This window comes from Syngnathus floridae, chromosome 7 (assembly GCF_059516105.1).
Source record: "Syngnathus floridae isolate MCC-2025c chromosome 7, RoL_Sflo_1.0, whole genome shotgun sequence".
Taxonomy (NCBI): domain Eukaryota; kingdom Metazoa; phylum Chordata; class Actinopteri; order Syngnathiformes; family Syngnathidae; genus Syngnathus; species Syngnathus floridae.
Window position 1 is genome coordinate 9,730,839 of NC_142419.1, and position 21,410 is coordinate 9,752,248.

General features: G+C 40.7%; 2 protein-coding genes across 7 annotated transcripts; one reads left to right on the forward strand and one right to left on the reverse strand.

Moving 5' to 3' along the window:
• The first annotated feature begins 5,084 nt into the window (after nt 1-5,084).
• On the forward strand, nt 5,085-10,418 carry srpra (SRP receptor subunit alpha). Its single transcript, XM_088381021.1, has 15 exons — nt 5,085-5,239; nt 5,350-5,488; nt 5,782-5,865; nt 5,952-6,115; nt 6,514-6,674; nt 6,768-6,915; nt 7,136-7,286; nt 7,362-7,492; nt 7,569-7,690; nt 7,765-7,851; nt 7,942-8,114; nt 8,262-8,475; nt 8,638-8,801; nt 9,087-9,185; nt 9,258-10,418. The coding sequence occupies exons 2-15, from the start codon at nt 5,366-5,368 to the stop codon at nt 9,384-9,386; spliced, it is 1,950 nt and encodes a 649-aa protein (XP_088237147.1). The 5' UTR covers nt 5,085-5,239; nt 5,350-5,365; the 3' UTR covers nt 9,387-10,418.
• Nucleotides 10,419-10,467: 49 nt separating this feature from the next.
• On the reverse strand, nt 10,468-20,761 carry siral1 (SIR2 antiphage like 1). Of its 6 annotated transcripts, none has more exons than XR_015859466.1 (7): nt 20,259-20,760; nt 19,898-19,987; nt 18,558-18,810; nt 14,733-14,960; nt 13,913-14,041; nt 12,395-12,972; nt 10,468-12,318 (listed from the first exon to the last, which is right to left on the reverse strand). XR_015859466.1 is itself a non-coding variant. In XM_088381023.1 (7 exons), the coding sequence occupies exons 3-7, from the start codon at nt 19,978-19,980 to the stop codon at nt 12,637-12,639; spliced, it is 1,029 nt and encodes a 342-aa protein (XP_088237149.1). In that variant the 5' UTR covers nt 19,981-19,987; nt 20,259-20,362; nt 20,514-20,760; the 3' UTR covers nt 10,468-12,636. The 6 variants fall into 6 exon arrangements, 5 of the variants coding, with proteins under 5 accessions (XP_088237149.1, XP_088237151.1, XP_088237152.1 ...); XM_088381023.1 differs by having other exon boundaries at nt 10,468-12,972; nt 20,259-20,362; nt 20,514-20,760; XM_088381025.1 differs by having other exon boundaries at nt 10,468-11,229; nt 12,675-12,972.
• Nucleotides 20,762-21,410: the final 649 nt, after the last annotated feature.

A 21,410-nucleotide genomic window follows, 5' to 3' on the forward strand; every position in this document is an offset into this window, starting at 1 on the left:
GTTGTTGTTGTTTGCAAATGGGGGCCATAGGAATGTCACAATGTCTGTACGTTATTTCCATACAGAAGCACTGCTGTGAGGGATTTCCTCGCAGCACTCTTGAGCAGGGTGTTTATAACTCTGTGGGGGCCCCAGACAAGAAGGACCATGCAGCTCTCCACCCAACAAAAAAGGAGGATGAATGTTACAGCATTGCAATTAGATTCAAGCCTTGACTTTGAATTGACTACCCAAGAAGCATCGGTTTGTTTTTTAAAGGCATTCAGAAGCTGATGTATTTTTGAATGTTGTCGCGACGAAGAACCCAAATGCTCTTCAGCTTGAAAACAACAAACTGATGGGCAAACATTCTTCCTCAGGATTTTCTGGTGAAGAGCACAATTCATGGTCATCCAGTTCCTGATGTAGCAAACCGACCTCAGACCATCACACTACTAGTACCATGTTTGACTGTCACTTGACGTTCTTTTTCTAGTAAAATACAGTAATGAATTAATTCATTTTGGCCCAGTGTTTTCCTCTGTTGTTGAGTCACGAACACAGCCCTTAAATGAGGCGAGGGTAGTCAGCAGTTGTTTAGACGTTGTCTTGGGTTCCATTGTAGCTTCCCAAATGAGTCATTGCAATGCTTTTGGGGTAATTTCTGTAGGCTCAACACTGCTGAAAATGGTCACCGCTGTTCTCAATTTCTAAATAATGGCTTTCATCATGGCCTGCTGTAGCTAATATTTTGCCATTTTGCCACTATGCTGAAATGTCGTGCTGCTGGATTCTGCCTCAACAGCGTCTGAGAACTCCCACCCCCACTGGAAAGCAAAGCGCCAATCAGATTTCATCAAAACACGCACAGAGTTTCACTCTGCTGTTCTGGTTGTTGCACAACAGCAAGTAACAGTCCACTGAAGCATAAACACATGTTGCAGCCTCCAAACTGACTTTTTTGCCAGCTGTGTACGCTACAGCCCTTTTGCGTGCACGCAGCCAGTGCGCTTGTACATGCAAGCTACCCCTTAAGTCATCCTGTATTTGTTGAAGAGTAGTCTGTAATTGTTTTGTTTAAAAAAGGCTGTGCTTGTTGGAAATTACATAGGAAAGTGGGCCTACTTAACAAAATGATAAGTCGCTGGGCCTTATTGGCCTGGAATGAATTGGCCGTTCGGGATTTGTCCCAAATTTACCAATTGCCACTACACCGCTGGCACTGCAATTGACATTGTTGACCATGTACTGCTGGTAAAGACATGGATGAGTCTTAATCAGACTGAATTTTTTTAATATATTTTTTGTGGATAGCAAATGTAATGCATATTGGCCTGAGCTCTTTTGTCCAATGTCAATATTACATGTTATATGGTGGCATGTTATATGGTGGTTCTGAGGCTGAGGATTTGTCTGTTGGCTCTGACCTTCATTTGTGGGGTTTGCATGTTCTGTCTATGTTTGCAAGGGTTTTATTGGGTTTCCTCGTACATTTAAAATATGCATGTTAGATTTGTTGAGGACTCAATCATCCTTAGTTGTGAGTGTGAATGATTGTTTGTCTAAATTACCCTACGATTGGCTGGCATCCGGTGTTTTCAACCAAAGCCAGCTGGGATAGGTTTCAGCACACCCATGACCCTATTGAGTATAAGCAGTAGAGATGATGGGTAGATGGAAGACACACGCTGGTATCAAATAGTGCTGCTACAACAGGAAATAACTGATGTATAACAAACAACCCATTTGACCTTTCTGTGCTTCATTTTAATTGCAGACTTCTCAATGCACTGTTTGGGCTATATCTGTGATTTATGATAAAAACCTTGACAAGATGTTTGGATCTCCTTGTTCTCCTTTAATTAGCACAACTGATGCTTTGCAGTTGCATGGCAAGCTGAATGTATTCGTTCACCGCAAACGCAAATGTTCTGGTCAGTCTGGCCTCACACAGGCAGGACCACCATAGTTACGAACAGCTGAGAGCTTTTTATCTGACTGTTGGTGGTCTGAGAGTACACTGTATACTGGAAAATAGCAGATTGCAAGCCTATACACAGACTCATTCTCTCCTCTTTCAAAGAGCACTGGAATGATGACCACATAATATTGCATTTGATGGCTGTCTTCAGATTCAATAGTAAGCCAGAAACCTGGCGGAATCCTTGTCAGTCTTTCTCATCTTAATGAAGGCCATTATCATGCATATTCATTTCCATCCATTTTGATTGTTAGTGATATAAAATATACTGACATTAACCATGGCTTGTGGTTAGCCTCGATATATACCCTGGCACAGAAAGTGACGATGAATTGCGTTTTGTGTCCTGAATGTGTCGTTCATAGGGAAAAGGAGAAATGAAAGATTGATGCAATATGAGTATAAAACGGCTGACCACTTCTGCTGACAGATGGCATCTCCTATAAAAACAAATACAGTCAAACATCGGTTTTCGAACGTCCCGGTTCTCGAACAAATCGGAATTCGAACAAAAAAATTCGAGATTTTTTTGCTTCGGTTGTCGAACAAATTTCGGAGATCGAACCTCGCGAGATGAGCCGAAAGGACCCGAGAAAACCCGACCGCGCGGACCGGTTGCTGACTGACTCCGTTCGTTATTGTATTTTCGTTACTTTGAGGATTGTATTAACCCTTAATCATGCCTCCAAAGAAAGCAAGTGGGAGCAGTAAAGCCATCCTAAAATACAAAGACGCTCCTAAAGTAGTGTTGGCTCGCTAGTGAACGATTCGTTCAAAATAACGAATTTCTTTTCAGTGAACGAGAGTTAACGAATCACTTCCTAAAGTGATTGGTTCTTTTTTTCAGTTCATATGACTTCAGCCAGTAGTTGTCAGTAATGCGCATTGAAGCTGGTGCCACCTCGCCGTAAAACAAAACGAAGAAGAACATGACGTAACTTCCCGTTCACGAACGAGTCGTGAATTGCATTTCCCGTTCACCAACTGAACAGATCTGTGAGTGAACGAGTCAGTGAGTGAGTGATTTGCATTTCCAGTTCATCGCGAGAACGGATCAGCGAGGGAACGAACTGGCGTGGCCATATATATATATATATATATATATATATATATATATATATATATATATATATATATATATATATATATATATATATATATATATATATATATATATATATATATATATATATATATATATATATATATATATATATATATATATATATATATATATATATATATATATATATATATATATATATATATATATATATATAGGGGGTGGGCAGAGAGAACAAAACAAACTCCGGCCAAATGATTATAACAATATATTCGAGAGAAAAAGCAAGTTATTTTGGCTCATTCAAATCATGCAAAAACTGTCTACCACATCTTATTATCTGAACATTTAAATATGTAAACTAAAGTGCAATCACATTTGTAAATGAATGGCTTCTGGTTTTTGAAATGTAAATAAATCAATCTACTGTGATAAAACAACAAAATTGCAATAACTGCATTAACCATCAAAGTGAAGTCTCACTATAACTGCTCTGTAGGCAGTGCGAGCCCTTAACAATTTCTAGTTTATCTGTAGTAGTATCAGTTAGTTAGAAGTAAGTTTGAAGAATAATAATATAATGTGAATGTAATATATATTATATCATGTACGTATATATATAATACAGTTATGATTACTTAGGACATTTTTAGTTGTGGTGCAAAAATAGATTATTTATTTATGGAGCTCCTGAAGAATTTGTGCTGTATACTGTACTTGCATCAATGTACGGTACTCCTTACAACAGCATGTCCAAAGTCCAGCCCGCGGGCCAAATCCGGCCCCGGTCATATTTCATACGGCCCACAGCTTCGGTCTTATAATGTATTATTCATGGCCTGCCTGCACTGTCAAACTGAATAAAAAAAAAAAAATCATGAATCTTGAACCTGTAATTCCTCCTATTACCAAAAAGTGGCAGCACCAGCCCTCTTCGCTCATTTCTGCCATGGCGACTGCAAAGAAAACGAGGAAAGTTGACATTGAGGGCCGTCGCTGTTAATACTGTTGAAGTTATGAACCTGTAGACGTGACACAAACTATTACTTTCTGAAAAATATTGTAAATGACAAGAGTAAAATTCACTTGTTTTAAGTTTTAATAATAACAGACAACTTTGCATTACTTATAACTCCTGTTTAAAATGTCCATGAGGCAAAAATAATTTTAAACTCTTGTAAATTAAATTATTTTATACAGTTTGTTCAGTCTTATCTGACTCTTCAGATATAAATGAAAGGCAGAATTAGTTTTTTTTAAAGTTAAACAAAGTAAGTAAGTTATAGGCATTACTTATAACTCCTGTTTAAAATGTCCATGAGGCAAAAATAATTTTAAACTCTTGTAAATAAAATTATTTTATACAGTTTGTTCAATGTTATCTGACTCTTCAGATATAAATGAAAGGCAGAATTTGCTTTTTTAAAGTTGCTCACATCTGCCTGAGTGGCTTATATTTGGTTATTTTGTCATTTAAAAAATAAAGACAATTGGGACAATGAAATTTGTTTCATAACAGTATGTATTTGCGTGAAATTTCTGTAGTTAAAAAATGTCTGAAAAAGTATTGGCCCCAGGGCCCCTTCACTTTATCAAATCTGGCCCTCCTTGCAAAAAGTTTGGACACCCCTGCCTTACAATGAGGAGGTCCGAGGAACAGTAAGCAACACCGTCCTCTTTTGGCCGCTTTGGGTAATTGCAACACATCACATGAAGGTAAATGGCATGCCGAGCTAGGAAAAAAAGCACTTCTAAAAAAATACAGTACACCAGCTGTAATTCAAATCACGCACTTCCATCCATCCATCCATCCATCCATCCATCCATCCATCCATCCATCCATCCATCCATCCATCCATCCATCCATCCATCCATCCATCCATCCATCCATCCATCCATCCATCCATCCATCCATCCATCCATCCATCCATCCATCCATCCATCCATCCATCCATCCATCCATCCATCCATCCAAATGTTATTACTTAACATCATCAAGCAACGTACTCAAAAGTAAACGCGTAATATATTTATTACTTAACATTGTCAAGCAACGTACATTAAACGTAAACGCGTCATAGAATTTGATCATGCGCATGCGCAAGACACCACAATACACGTCATTTCCTGGTTCTGAATCTGACGTGTCTTAAAACTGTTTTGCACCAGTGGTGGTTCCAACGCGTGGGGGGGTTACTTTCTATTTAAGTATTTTGGTGAGTTCCCGCAGGGAAAGAATTCCCCCGATAATGTTTTTTTGTCCTGTTTTTGTTTTGTAGGCCATCGATTCGGACCTTTCTAACTCGTTTTACCCTCGCTAATCCAGGTTACGTGGTGTCAAGATGCTTGACTTTTTCACCATCTTCAGCAAAGGGGGGATAGTGCTGTGGTGCTTTCAGGGAACCGGTGTCACCGAGTCCTTCACCGGGCCCGTCAACGCCCTGATCCGCTCCGTGATCCTGCAGGTGAGTCTCGGTGAACGGACGGTCCTCGTCCCATAACACTGGGCTTGACAACGGTGCGAACGGCTAATGCTAACAGGTAGCTGCGCACGTCGTAGTAATGGACTTGTACTGCGTGACATTATCGAATCTGTCACACCAGTACTGCCGTCAACCCTGCGAACTAAAAGATGATCAAAATAGTTTCGGTACATTGTCGTGATTTTTTTTTTTTAAGGAAGTCTGCGGACGATGTGTAGTGTGGGAAAACAATTTTCGAGTTCTTGTTGACATGTGTCCTTCGTGTTACTTTCCAGGAGCGGAGTGGAAATAACTCGTTCACTCACGAATCCCTGAATCTTAAATATAAACTGGACAATGAGTTTGAGTTAATTTTTGTGGTAAGTCAATGAACATCACTGCTAATTAGAAATAATGTGAGCGCGAACTCTGACCTGCACCATCTTCCCTTGTGCTCACTGTTCAGGTGGGTTTTCAAAAGATCCTGACGCTGACCTATGTGGACAAGTTCATAGATGACATCCAGCTGCATTTCAGGGATCTTTATAAGAATGAACTGGAGCAAAAGGGTGCGATGAAGCTTCTTAACCACAGCTTTGAGTTTGGGGATGACTTCCAAATGCTTCTTCGGTAATTACTCACACAGGCTGGAAGACTTGAGACATTGCTGTGATCAAAAAAAAAAAAAGTGTAATTGATATTTCATTGTGAATTGTGTAAACATTCAATGTATTCTATCAACCACTAAAGAAATAAGTTGGGGTCATTCATGAGTCACAATCACCTGAAAGCTGTAACCATATTCCACTAAAAATCATTTTAGAGCCACCTTGTGTTTCCACCCACAATGTAACTAAAAAAAGGTTCCTTGAGTGTCTGATGTGGTTCAAATTTGTTGAAGTAGGGTGGTCTCCACCAACCTTTTTTATCGGTAAAATGCTGTCTGTGACCATTCGACCTGTGTTTGATTGGAAATAATGATATCTTGTCTATAATATAACGTGTATATAATGTCTATTTTCTACCAGAGAGGCAGAACAGAGCAGCAAAGCTCGGAGCCCAGCACCAATGCGCTCCTTTAAGGAGTCTGAAAAATCCCAAAAAACTGTGAAGTCAATGATAGAAACCAAGGGTGGGGACAAAGAAAAGGAACAGGGTAGCAAGAAGAGCAAGAACACCAAAAAGGAAGGTAAGTGTTGTTGGAGGAACCATTATCATCAACGTCGTCATTATTATTATGTCCATGATCTAATTGCCCAATCTTTCCCAATTTCTGTGGTAGACCTTGTCAAAGCAGATCAAGGAAAAGGCACATCTGCCGCAAAACTGGTTGAGAACGGCAATCATGGCCTTAGCCCTGAAGAGATCATGCAGAAGAAGCGAGAGGAGTTCTTTCGCAAGCGTGCAGTGGGACCTGTTGAAAAAGTCAGGTGAGATATTGCCTGTTCTGAAGATAATTTCAAAAATCAAAGACAATCAGTCTGTTTACACTAACTCTATCCAACCCTGTATCCATCTGGTAAAAAAAAAAAAAAAACACTACTGAACGTTCATGCTTTATGTTGACCCAACCTTTTCTGTTTGTCCAGCAAGTCGTGAACTGAAATGTTGCATTTGGAATGTTAATGCAGTGTGTTGTCTTCCTGCTAGTAAGTCTCCAAAGCCTCAGAAGCCCAAGGAGAAACAGAGGCGTGTTTGGGACATGGGTGGCAACAGTACCAAGGACCTGGACTACAGTGACAGAAATGGAGAGGGTTCCCCTAGTGGGTGTGACCAACACCAGGATGCACCTATTGATCCTGTATGTATCAACTCTTCCTTTGGAAGATGTTTACTCGATTAATGGACACTGTGTAATAACGCCTAAATGTTTCAGGGGATGCAGCCAACCTCCATGGTTGGAGATTTGCCATCTGTGGAATGTGATTCCAGTGACGATGGCGAGGAGGAGGAGGAAGAGGAGGAAGAAGAGGAAAGAGTTGTTGTCAATACAGCACTCAAGACAAGGTATGACTGCTTAGCATTTAGCATTGTGTGTGTGAGCACAAACGTTTGTATGGAAAATGTTGTGGAATCTTGTCAGTGCCAAGAAGAGTGGTGGCTTTGGAGGCATGTTTGGCATGCTGAAGGGCCTGGTGGGCTCCAAGAGTCTGAACCTGGATGACATGGAGCCTGTTTTAGAGAAGATGAGGGAGCACCTCATTGGTAGGACAGTGCCGCGTTTCACATCCAACTCTTGGATCACTGATTGATCATCATTGTGGTGTCCTCCTTCACAGCAAAGAATGTAGCAGCTGAAATCGCCTCACAGCTTTGTGACTCTGTAGCCAAAAAATTGGAAGGCAAGGTCATGGGCACCTTCACCAGTAAGTAAACATTCCATTTTTACAAGTTATGTAGTCAAATATCACAGTAAATTACCATATTGAATTGATACAAATCTTGTGTTTATGTAGCTGTTGCCTCAACGGTAAAGCAGGCCTTGCAAGATTCGCTGGTGCAGATTCTGCAGCCCAAGCGAAGGGTGGATATTCTGCGAGACGTCATGGAGGCGCAAAGTCAGAGGAGACCTTTCGTCATTACCTTCTGTGGCGTCAATGGGGTTGGAAAATCCACCAACCTGGCAAAGGTGAGTTTTCAGTGCACAGGTTGATTGAAATTGAAATGAACACTGGCCACATGTAAACGGCAGATGGGAATAGATCATGTCGCATATAAAGGTCACCTTGGTCCATGATCACGGTCGGTACTTACTGCCATCCTCTTCTTGGTCCAGATCTCATTCTGGCTCATTGAGAACGGTTTCACCGTGCTGATCGCAGCCTGCGACACGTTCCGTGCCGGAGCGGTGGAGCAGCTGCGAACCCACCAGCGCCGCCTGAACTCTCTGCACCCTCCGGAGAAACACAAAGGGCGAACCATGGTCCAGCTCTATGAGAAGGGCTACGGCAAGGATGCTGCTGGAATTGCAATGGAGGCTATTGCTTATGGTAAGATTATGTTTCTATTTTAAACTTTGACATAAGATGACTCAACATAGTAACCGCTCAACCCCGCCAAACACACCTGAAAAAACATGTAATAGGTCGTTAACCAAACTTGTAATGAAAGTCATAAATCTAATATCTATGCTACTTTTTTTTTTTTTCTAGCTCGCAACCAGGCTTTCGACGTGGTGCTGGTGGACACCGCGGGGCGTATGCAGGACAATGCGCCCCTCATGACAGCCCTGGCTAAACTCATCGCCGTCAACATGCCTGACCTCGTGCTGTTTGTCGGGGAGGCTTTGGTGGGCAACGAGGCAGTTGATCAATTGGTAAGCCCACCCTACCTTGCAGATGAATTCATACTTCGAAGGGAAATGAGTACAAAACTTATGTATTCAGAAAAGAAAATTCTGAATTTCTTTTCAAAGATCCTAAACTTAGACCACGGTAGCCTTGAAACGTCAGATAACCTGCTGTCAAATACTGTTTAATTTAAGGTCCAACAGAGGGCAGTGTTCCCCTTATCAACTGTCCTCCATCCTCATTGGCGGAAACATCTTGTTGGGCATTAGGGTGTCACTTGTACATATGAACTTCTTTTTTTGGCTCACTAGGTCAAGTTCAACCAGGCTCTGGCTGACCACTCTATGTCTGACAAACCTCGCCTCATCGACGGCATCGTGCTCACCAAGTTTGACACCATTGACGACAAGGTGTGTTCAAATGCGCTTCACGTGTTTGGCTTGAACAGGAACATTTAACGCAGTTTCCTTTCTCCCTCACAGGTTGGCGCAGCAATCTCTATGACCTACATCACGGGCCAGCCAATAGTGTTTGTGGGCACCGGGCAGACGTACAACGACCTGCGCAGTCTGAATGCCCGCGCTGTGGTCAGCGCTCTGATGAAGGCTTAAAGAAGGCCGCACGCTTTTATCTTTGTTGTTGGACATCGCGTGGAAGCCAGCTATCATCTCGCCATGCTGCCAAGAAATGCTCAAGCCCCTACTATAAGCCTGCATTTGCCGTCCTGTTGTGCCGTTCTCTCTATCATGTCTCATTTTCTGCTCTTGACACCATTGTCCCACCTTGAGGGCGGTGTGAAAGGACGGCAGTGCATTTGAAAAACACACAACCAGAGAAGCCTCCCGTTTTCTTTGACACGTATGGATTTGGGCCAAATTGACAAGTACCTCATTATCCACTCGAGTTTTGAATTGATCCCAACTAATGGACCTGTTTACACAATAAGAACTAGTTCAACAACATTTTGTCTTTTCTTCCCTACCTAAATAAGGTCATGTTGACAGCAGCTGCCTGTGCAACGTCTAGTGACCATAGTGCCTAGTTGTCATGGTTACCTCTTACATCAAGGACACATGGAACTTAATCCTACTCAAGAGGAAAAGATGGGACGGTTAACAGTCATGAATTGGAATGAAATGTACACTTCTACATTGTCTTAAGTGAGCTATACACCCTAACAGATTTGACCTGGCCCACCCTGCAGTTTAAAAAAAACCAATACAACCGCTTACTAACTTTTATTAGGAGCCCCAAATCATTTAACCCATAAATGCATAACATTACTTGGATTGCTGAATATTTATTTTCCCAATGAATCTACTATGGTTCCCGACAGGAAAGAGGTTCCCAAACTCTGCTTTAATAACTAAAGTGTTTCTTTCCAGGCTAATTAACAGAATGAATCAGTGGAGACCCAGAAATACTTTTGTAATTGAACAATTGCTCTGACCCGATTTTCCAAGAATGGTTATTTATGTTATCCCTAGGAGTTTCTTAATTGATTCAGGAGGAACTCAACCCAACCCCTCCCTTTAACTTGCAGTTATGCAATATTAGGGAATTTAAGATTATTTGAGCTAATTTATGAGAATGTAAACATTTCTAAATAAAGCTGCTGTATGTGGCATGCATTTTGGAACTTCCTCTCTTGTTGATAGTTAATTTTTTGTTATCCGACTGAACAACAACAAATGGGATACCAAAAGCTTTATTTTGAAAACAGCACTTATAAATACTATGTCACAAACACACGTGAGTAGTTTCAAATACAAAAGACTTACAAAGAACAAGTCTGCACAGGAGTGGCAAGTTTCTACTTGCAGGAGTTTCAAAACCTCGCAAAAGAAGGAACATAGTTATTGGAATCGTCTATGACGTACAAAAATGTACACCAGTCTGTATGCAGTACAGTGTAAATGGAAAACATTACCCTGTTCTTGTGTGGTACGTGTGGCAGATGCCAATTCTGTTGAATGTATGGACCTTGTCACGTGTGCATGTTTTGCGCATATAGAGCAAGTAAGATTCCCTTCCCATACCAGCCAATGTGATGCATATACATATACATCTTCTGGTGTGTCCCAAACTTCTATTCAACTTCCCTTTTAAATAACAATGTAAAGAAAATGACATACATAGGCCAGCCACAATGTTAAGGCAATCAGCTACTATACTTGCAGTAGACTTGATCCTTTGTTGAAAGGAAATGCAAAACATCAATGACAATGGTCTGTGGCACAGACAAAAAAAAAATATCAAAGAATTTCAGTAAAGTTGTTGATGAAGCCAGCTTTCTGAAAGTATGAGAACATCAGCAGTTCTTTTGACCTTGAAGGAGCAAAAAGAGTTTTGGCTTTCTCACCCTCACATAGGGAGAGATCAGTCTCTTGTTTGCTGCAGTGGAAATCTAGTATGTGGCCACAGCTTGATGTCAGCGAGAAGAAGCAATCAGTCCTAACCGTGAAGGAGGTATTTGTGAGTGTTAAAGCCGTTCCGCTGCACCCACCCCCCATTTTAAAACCCTGGAAATACAGATAGAAATATTGTACAGTAAATACACGTAGGCACATCAGTGAAGTCATCAATCAAAAACTAAAAAAGTGCAGTGGAATCACCCGTCCTTAATTTGTTTGTAGAGAAATACAAAAGTCACACCATCAGACATGACACCATGTGCAAAACTTAGCAAAGTGCGCCATACAATTCCTCAATCAATGCAAATTCATTTTACCTTGATTGTACAAGAAAATTCCCCCAAAACGAAATCAGTACTCTAATACAATATTACTTTGCAAACAACTTTGTGTGTCTGCCAGGTGTTTTCAAAACTTGAGTCGTATGACCAATTGTATTAATTTGTTTATTTACAGTGATCCCTCGCCCTTTTGTGCTTCATCTTTCGCGAATGCGCTACTTTGTGGGTTTATAGGTGATGGGAGAACGTTTAAATACACGCTGAGCAATGTGCGTCACTGCGGACTGAGTTCAAGCACAGGAGGCGGCAGCCGGCCACACGCACTGACCGGTGCAGAAGGAGCTGGGACATGGGAAAATATCACGTGTTTATTTACTGTAAAGGTACAACACATGTACAGATCAGTGTGGGAATGGTTATTAAGGGAATAAGAAAGGTTTATGTAGCGTAAAAGCATTGGGGAGGGTTCAAAAAGCTTTAAAATTATGGACTGGACCACAATGCAACAGGAGATTCACTTTGGTTTCACTATGCATGATTGCAAAAGTAAGAAACGCCATGGCTGGAAACTGAAGATTTTAGTCTGGGTTTACACGTCATGCTAACTGACAGCTCAGATTTTTGTGCTTATTAGTAATTACCTAAATTTAGCCTGGATAGTAAAAACACTTGGCAGAACTTCTGTTGAATTGATAGGGGATACACATACAGTAGTATAGGTACTGTATTTTCCGCACTATAAGGCGCACCGGATTATAAGACGCACCTTCAATGAATGCCCCATTTTAAAAGTTTGTCCATATATAAGGCACACCAGATTATAAAGCGCATAGAATAAATAACTCAACCTTGGTCAAACGTTAATGCAATCACAATATAGTAACACTCGAAATAGTGACAATAACAATATATCAAGAACTCAACGTTGCTCAAACGTTAATATCACACAACACACAAAATAAAGACGTAAAGCTTACTTTAATAAGTTAGTCCTCATCCACGAATCCATATGGGTCCTTATATAAGGTGCACCGGATTATAAGGCGCACTGTCGGCTTTTGAGAAAATTGGAGGTTTTTAGGTGCGCCTAATAGTGCGGAAAATACGGTATGCCTTTGCCCTAAACCAAATGTGATGTCACGTAAAAGTTTGCTAATTCCTATCCATCAAACCAGATACGAACACTGTACAGTCTGTACCTTACCCCAGTCATTTGTTGAAACCTCTCGAAAGCAGATCTCGTTGGCCAGCCGCTCTAGGTACTCGGGCAGGTCCGAGTACTCGTCCCCGTAGGAAATGACCTTGATGCCCTTGTCTAACATGTTGTCGCGTAGCTTCTTGAACTCCCCCACATCTTCGCGCCGCACAAGCATGAAGTGCTCCAGGTCAGACTTGTGTTTGACCGCCTCCAAGAACAACGCCTGGAAGGTCGTGTCATCGACGGTACGACCGCAGCCCAGGAAAACAAACGATTTGGTCTCGTACAGCTTCTGAATCTCACGCTGTGGAATCCGGATGGGAATATAGGCTATGTGTTACTATTAGTAATTTTGTACATAGCACACATACACTAACGTTCAAAAGTTTGGGGTCACTGAGAAATGTCTTTATTTTGAAAATCAGAGCAGTACGCAAAAATTAGGGCGAGGTGCAGAAAATTACATTTACATCCCGGCAGTAAGATGTCGCAGTGAGCTAGGCTATGTTCACACTGCCCATTTGAGGTTTCTAGTCAAATCTGATCTTATTTTGTTCCCATTTACATTACTAAAACAGATATGGCGTTGAATGTAAACAGAATACCTCCGCAATGTCACGCGCATGCGTAAAAAGGACGTGATGTTACACGTGTGCGTAAAAAGCACAAATCGAATGACACAGCTAAAAGATGTCATGCGGCAGTGTTCACCAAAGTTAATATGATCCAGCGTGTCGAGGCTTGTCTTTTTATCACCTTGTATTGACAGATGAGCGATGCGGGAGGAAACAATATTTTGTGCATATGAGGCGACGCTTTTCTTTCTTTTGAACAGTCTGCATTTTTGAATTAGTACTATTTATGTTTACAATATCTAGGTCAAGCGGACAAATCTAATCTAGTCTAATCTTTCCTTTAATATTATTTTTTACCTCAAACCCATAGTTTGGTGAAATATTTTGCACTGTATAAGAAATGCACATAAAATGTATTATCATTTGTCTTATTATGATGATTATCATTTTACATAACTCTACCCAAGGACAAAGAGAATATTGATGTTGATTATTTTATAATCACAATGTTTCACTGTTTTGATTCTGCAAATCATTTCCTTCAAATATTCGTACTTCACATGCTCCCGGAAAATCAATGTTTAAGCCATGGAATCAATTGCTCTCCACGGAATCAAATGTCTGTGATGGCCAAAATCATCGTATAAAATAGGGTATCCTCACACTCACCATAACCTCAGTGTTCCTCAGCACATTCTGGTAGCCGGCGGGGTGCAGCACAATACCACACGGGTTCGTGTAAACACCATGGATGTGTAGAACACTTAACCTCCGCTTTTCCTGAGCCCACTCTAAAACCTACACACAAATACACACGGAGAAGAACACACACGTTATAACAGCCCACTGCACACCATCCTGTTCTGACTGGGTAAGGGAGGGTGTAACAGTAAGAGGATATTACAGCCCTGATGGAGACATGACATAAATACCACAACTGAGAGGCACAATGGTATGCCTCCATCAGGACAGTTCTTTGTTTGTATTTTATGATTATGAGATCATTATTTTAAATACCTGGAGGGAGCACTAATATTAAAAAATAAAAAAGATAGCGCAAAAGTATACTTTTGCTTTAGGCTCAGATTTAACCCGAGAGCAAATAGAGCCCAATAATGTAAAACTAGATTCAATCATCGCCCAACTGTTCCAAACAGAAGGCTGTTTCAGGTGTGATCATTATCTGCTGCGCCAATATTGACCCATAAGGAACTTTACTAGAAGGCTGTAACAGTAACTGAAAGGAAAAGACAAAACCATGTTGAACTATTGTAGATTTGTAATTTCCAAATTAAGACATCACATCGCTTTGGTATTTCTAGGTTGTTATTTCGTCAACTGTGTGAGTCAGGCCGACTAATCATGTCTGCTCACGTTCATGCTCCAGTAACCTTTGCTCTTTTTTTTTTTCAAATTGCTGACTGGCTTTAACTACCGTCGGCTAGGCCGTTCAATCAATACCTCAGTATAAGCAAACAGGAACATTTACCTTTTTCTCGTCAGTCAGATCCAAAGACTCCAGCTTGGTGCCTTGGTGGGCCGCGTAGATCTCCAACAGGTTGTCGAAGTTGGTGGTGAGGACCAGCGAGCCACTCTCCATCAACTGCAGCACGGAGCGCAGAAGATGTTTCCCAGCATGCTCCATCTTACACTCCAAATCATCAAACACTTCATACAGGCAGTCCTTGAAGAATGTGGACCGCACATTGCCTGTTCTCTGAAACCAAACCATGACACAATGTTTACAAGCATGTTTAAAAAGAAAAAGTTACTTAATTAAGATAACATAACACCAATACGTACAAATGGAATAAATCCAACCAGATGGATGGATAGAAGTTTTACTTTCCATTACTAATTTATTTCATTTTAATCTTACATGACAATGACCAATGGAGCGCTCGCAAAAACATGACCACCCATACATCTTAATACCAAGTAGGAAACTAATTGGATTAAACTTGAGTTCAAGTTGTTACTTATCCCATCATGTGACCTAAATCAAGATCGCATCAAGTGCCTTAAAATACATTTGCAATGCATTTGTCTACACAAGTTGGAGCCATTACAGCAAAAATATCTCAAGGGCCCTTTTTTTGCAGCCTGTAAACAGCGCGTAAAAGATGGAGGGTTGTAAATCTGAATTAAAAGCTAAAAATAGTGAGCCTTAGTGCATTGCTGTAGCGACCAAGGTGATTCGGGCACAGGGAGACGCTCAACTCTGGGAGATGGACTTGCCATGATTACCGAACTAATGGGCTAAACAGCTTGATTCCTTTCCACAGGAAGAAAGCCATTATACACGTCTAGTGTCTATGGCAGCCAAGTCCATCACCATGTCCTAAGGCCATCAGAGGAATTGAGCAAACACCAAATAAAGTGCAAGTAAACAAGTCCAGTTCTTAAACCAACAGAGAATTAACCGCTTTCACTAGGACTTGCTTTGTCGTAAGTGCAGAGTTTTGCCAAAACGTAGAGATGATATCTTGGTCTTAGAGTTGAGGAATTCCAATGACGTTACAAAAGACACATCCTTAGCTCTATGCGGTCAAAATTGGAGCTGCTTCTAATTTTTAAGAGGTTTAAAGAGATTGTTAGGATGATACATTATGATAGAATTATTTGACAAGTGGAGGACCATAGAAAATATTAGTGTAAAAAAAATTGACTTCTTCCTTAAGTACAATGTTTGTCCTTGAGCCTTTATTTTTCCAGGACCTGAAACTGCAGAGTATGTAAATCCCATGTAGAAGTAGGTCAAACTGCCGCGTTAGTGGATTTTTCAGGATATTAGCATTCTTACAGAGTTCTTGCAAAAATCCAAATTGGCATCATGATACCTACCGAGAGAGAGGTAGAGTACATTTTTGAAAAAGTTCCATCCACACACTGTTGTCAAAACAACACACAGACTGGCAAAAATTAGGTCAGTTTATAATGAATTATAATGCATTTATATGTGCACCAATAAAATAATCTTCTAAATACCAAAAAGTACCAAGGGAGCCAGGCGGGAGGAGGGAGGACAAATGTTTGCAGAAATGAGACTATTGCTCCTTATTGACATCATTTTCTGGAGAATGCAACTAAGACGTAACAAAACAACCATCATCAGCTATTATCGTCACCACATATGTCCACTTTATGCTTTATGTTTGAAGTGGGATTGTATTACAGACCAAGATGATAAAAACTCTTACTCCTCATAACTTTGTGGTTGTGATTGGTCCATCCTGGACAAACCAGACACGAACTGAGTGTTTCTGCAAAACGGGGTCAATTTACTTCATGGTAAATTCTGTTAAGTTATCTTCTCTCTCGTGCAAAAGCATCACTCCAAATCATTTTTTGTAATGTTGAAAAATACCAAATTACACATAATGACAGCTCAATGTCCAAGGCCATTTTTTCCCAAAACTGTTTAGATTATAAATGTTATTAAAAAAAATTAACCTGAAACCTTGTTTTATGGGGATGTTGAAATGTAATGTCAAATGTAATCGCAAACAATTGTCAGCCTTTAGATGGAAATAGCACTGGAATTAATTTTAGAAGCCTTCTTTTGCAAATACGACCATGCTGGGTGTTTAACTGATGCTTTAATTAAATGCAAAGTTACGAATTTGAATTATTTTGATGTTTTTCCGACAGCAACCGGTCTGCACTGCAGGGAGAGGGTGGTGAAAAGATCATGGCTGTTAAAGCCATGAAGTGTTGTTTGCTCCCTTTGGGAGAGCAGGCTGAGGGGCTGACGCAAAGTGAGTTTTATCAGTGTCAAAAGTGCAATGAGACATGACAAACACAGGAGGCAAATGCTATCAGGACCCACCCATCTGCCGGCAATTCCTCAAGCGCAGACTGGTCCAAAAAGGAATATGGGTGTGTCGCTTTTGTCTATTTTTCATTGGAATTAATTAAGCAATCTTGTGTGTGTGTGGGTGTGTGTGTATGGGGGGGATAAAAATCGGTTTCTTTGGCTTTTTTGTGTGTGTTTTAGCAATGCCACAATGTCAATGCAAAGCACTCCTCTCTCCTCTCAAGTACAATACTTTTATTTCGGAATAGTTTAAGCAATTTTAATTCAATTTTATTCATAAGTCATTTGTTTCTGTCAACATGAATACCACATCAGGATTTAAAATGCAATTCCAAGCAAAACCGTTTTATTGTTGTTGCCAAGGCAATGCATGCTTTTATGTCGGTAGTTATCACTAAACGTTTGAAGTGGGAAGTTAGTAAAACAAGTTCCTCAAAGCATAACAAAAGTAATAGTGGATGAACTACTTTCGACTGACCTTGATCGAATCGTCTTTCCATGTGATGTCAACTTGATATTTTATAAATGTAATCATGCTGTTATATCCAGTCACCAATTCCATGCACAAATGGTGGCTACTGATTTCAAGGAAAATTACGTCAAACTTCAAAATTCAAAGGGCCTCAATGTTATAAAATTTGGAAATGGTCAAAAACTACTGTTCACAAGACACACAAAAATGTGGCAAGTCCAATCAATAAATAAATCATGGGTTAAATCAGGCAAAATTTTCTTTCTCCACAAATGAGTTTCACTTTTCTTTGACTTTGGTGTGATTTTGTTGTTGAATGAGAAGAGAACTTGAGTGAGAAGGCAACTTATGCCATTTAAACATGGAACTAAAGCAACATCAATAATAAAACAACAGAATGCATCGCTGTCAACTGTTGAATGTGTAGAAACTCAAGGTGTAATCTCCCTCTGAATGTTTGCCACCAGATTAGAGATACATTACAGTAGTTTGAATGGAGGTCAACTTCTTTACGCCTTTAAAAACTCTACAGACAATGTTACCATTTGAAGTTAAGCACTGTATGATAAAACCATATCAAGATAAAGTTGAACTATTTGCCAAGTACAAACAAACAAGTACAAAAGGTAGAGGGCAGCCAGACCCTTTATGTCACATTAAGGTCCATTTATGGCTCTATGGATTAAATGCACTGCAGTTTTTCAACCTTTCTGTGACTGGTACCACAGAAAAATAAATACATTACTACAATATAAGTACAATTTTGAAACACTCAGCAAATATCAACCGTGATGATGGTTTGAAGTTTTTATTTTAATTGAAGTACAAACTTTAAGTACAAACTAGTACTTCTTCTGTGGTTTGCATATTGTTTGTATCTATTTGAACATTTGCATTGTTGGCTGTCTGGATTTTCACAATTAATATCACACAGTGCATGAAAACAGAAAGTAATAGTTATCTGGAAGTTCGGACAGCAGTTTGGAAAGGACAAGCAAAGAGAAATGATAAAAATGGCGCCTTACCGGGGAAAGTTTCTGAATTAGGTCATGAGCCACATGCACCAAATTTTTATCTTCCTGCATGTGCTTTTGGAAACGTCGGCTCTCCTCTTCTTCTAGCAAGTCAAAGTCATTGGCGGCATCCAGCAAGGCTTGTATGAGACCTTTCCAGGAGCGGAGAGCTGGGACCTGAGGGGCCACGGCGGAGCTTATCCCGGTGCCGATCACCAAGACAAGCTCCGGGGCATGCTTTGTCTTAAGGCTGGGCAGCAGCTTCCTTTTGGGCACACAGATATTATGCATACTATAAAACAGGGCTTTCCTGAATCACGCATCTGAATATATTCGCTGTGTCAGCAAGAACTAGTTACAAATTGTATACTGCAATTCAAATCGTAGAATCTTGTGGCATTACATATAAACTTTAACATTTTACCTGTTGACATAGCTTTCCAAATGGACAGGGTACTCTAACATTGGCTTTTTTTGACTAATGAGACAAATTAGATGCAAGTCGCACTCCCTACAAGTACAGGGAAAACAAGCCGACTCCACACAGGAGGCTCTGAGACAATATTTGAAGCCAGAACCTCACAAATTTATGGGCAATATTTGCACTGCACTAGTTCACTGGGCTGCATTATATTTACTTGATGTTTTTTTTTTTTAGAGGGGGGGGGGGTATTAAGCTATAACATTATTTTGTGAAAAATTCTACATGGGCCTGCTATGATTACTAAAATCTTTAATATTGTTTTGTTATTTTGTTGCAGTGTCACAAAACCGAGAATTCTGAGACATAATTCAAGTCCAGGACTGGTGTCACAAACATCCATCCATTTTCTGAACCGCTCAGTCCCCACGGGGGTCGCGGGCGTGCTGGAGCCTATCCCAGCCGTCATCGGGCAGTAGGCGGGGGACACCCTGAACTGGTTGCCAGCCAATCGCAGGGCACACAGAGACAGACAACCAATCGCACTCACACACCTAGGGACAATTTGGAGTCTTCAATCGGCCCACCAAGCATGATTTGGAATGTGGGAGGAAACCGGAGTGCCCGGAGAAAACCCACGTGGGTCCGGGGAGAACATGCAAACTCCACACAGGGAGGGCCGGAGGTGGAATCGAACCCGCACGCTCCTAACTGTGAGGCGGACGTGCTACCCAGTGTTCCACCGAGCCGCTCTGGTGTCACAAACATTACAGTCCAAATCCAAACTACTAACGTTGAAGGGAAAAGGTTCCAGCATATGAATTGTTCTCGGCCAGGAACTGTCAGATGCTCAGGGCATTGCGAGCAGGTGTGCTTTGCCATGAGAAAGTGTTGACCTATTTGTGATTTTTCAGCCATGTCATGTGCTTACCTAGGCTTCTTTCCATTTGAATCTGCATCCTGTGAGTCAGCTGCAGTTCGTTTCTCAGTTTTCACCGCTACTACAGAGGCCATTCAGCACCTGGAGCCATACGAACAATGGGTGCCATGCCAAACAAACACTTGCAACTTTTCATTTTACCTCACTCACCAGTGACTGGCACTATTAAACAGTGAAATAATAATGATACACATCTCAGTCATGCTACAAACTGGAAGTTCAGCGCGCATCTTTAATAAGCAAAGACTGAGTCACTGTCAAACGCATGTAGCTTGAGCCATTCTAGGTAAAAGATAAGTATAGAAATGTATTTTTCATTGTCAATGCTCTCATTTGCATGAACACGGCTCACCTTTATCTCTGCAGGGAGTAGGCGCCCAATGTTTGAAATTCTGCTCACGGAGAAGTCGTTATAATTCCAGCTCAGTGAGTAACAGTCGTTCTACTGCTTGCAATCTGGTTTTTTTTTAAATCGAAAAAGTCCACGTCGCCAAGGATTTGTAACACGAAGTAACAGGCAAAACCGGGGTTTCAAAATGATAGACTCGAGCTAACTTGACTGTGTGTGATATTCCAAAACAACTGTTGCTATAGCGGTCTTTCTAACCTTGTTTCGAGGCAATCATTTCAGGTTAACTTGCCATGCTGGAGTTTAAAGGCAGCCTTCGTAAACGGCATACAAATGTATCGAGATCAATTGCGCACGACACGGAGGCTCAACTTTTGTCTAATGTTGAAGTTTGTGTGTCGCGTGAGAGCCGAGAGAAGAAGAGGTGGTTGAAGTCGCCGCCTGTGGCGAGCCTGCTGCTTGTCTTATGACGCCTTCACGTGCTGCTCGGACAACAGAGTGCCTGCTTTTCTGTCTCGTGTAAGAAAGAGGTTGTACATGTCGACAGGACAGGTGGCTTCAGTGATACACCCACTTTATATAAATAAATACTGTTTATTGCATCTCCTCTGGAAACTGGTTATGTAAATAGCACTATGCACATTTTATGTATTTATTCCACCTCTCTGTGCCTTTAAGTCACTGGTGTCAAACTCAAGGCCCGGGGGCCAGATACATCATTTTATGTGGCCCTCAAAGACAAATTGCGCATCAAATTCATGTCATTACTAGAATTGCAGATTGTCTTCACTTTTAATATCTTTTTTAAAAAAATATTTGACTCGTTTGTACTCGTCTGATTTGAAAACGAGTTGTTCGTCAGTTTGTTTTGTAGCTTTTACTGAATATAATATGAGGTGCTCATATATTTGGGTTGACAGTCATAATGGCCCTCCAAAAGAAGCTATGACTACAATGTGGCCCGGATAAAAAAATGAGTTTGACACCCCTGCTTTAAGTGATTTAACATAATTGCAATTGTGCATTTTTAATCACTTTGAAGAACAACTATGACCATTTTCAAGACGTTCTAGAATGGAGAATAGCACATTTTCCTGCTGTCCCACACACTTGTACTTTGCCTGCAAACCCAAATTCTGTTCACTTATTAATCAA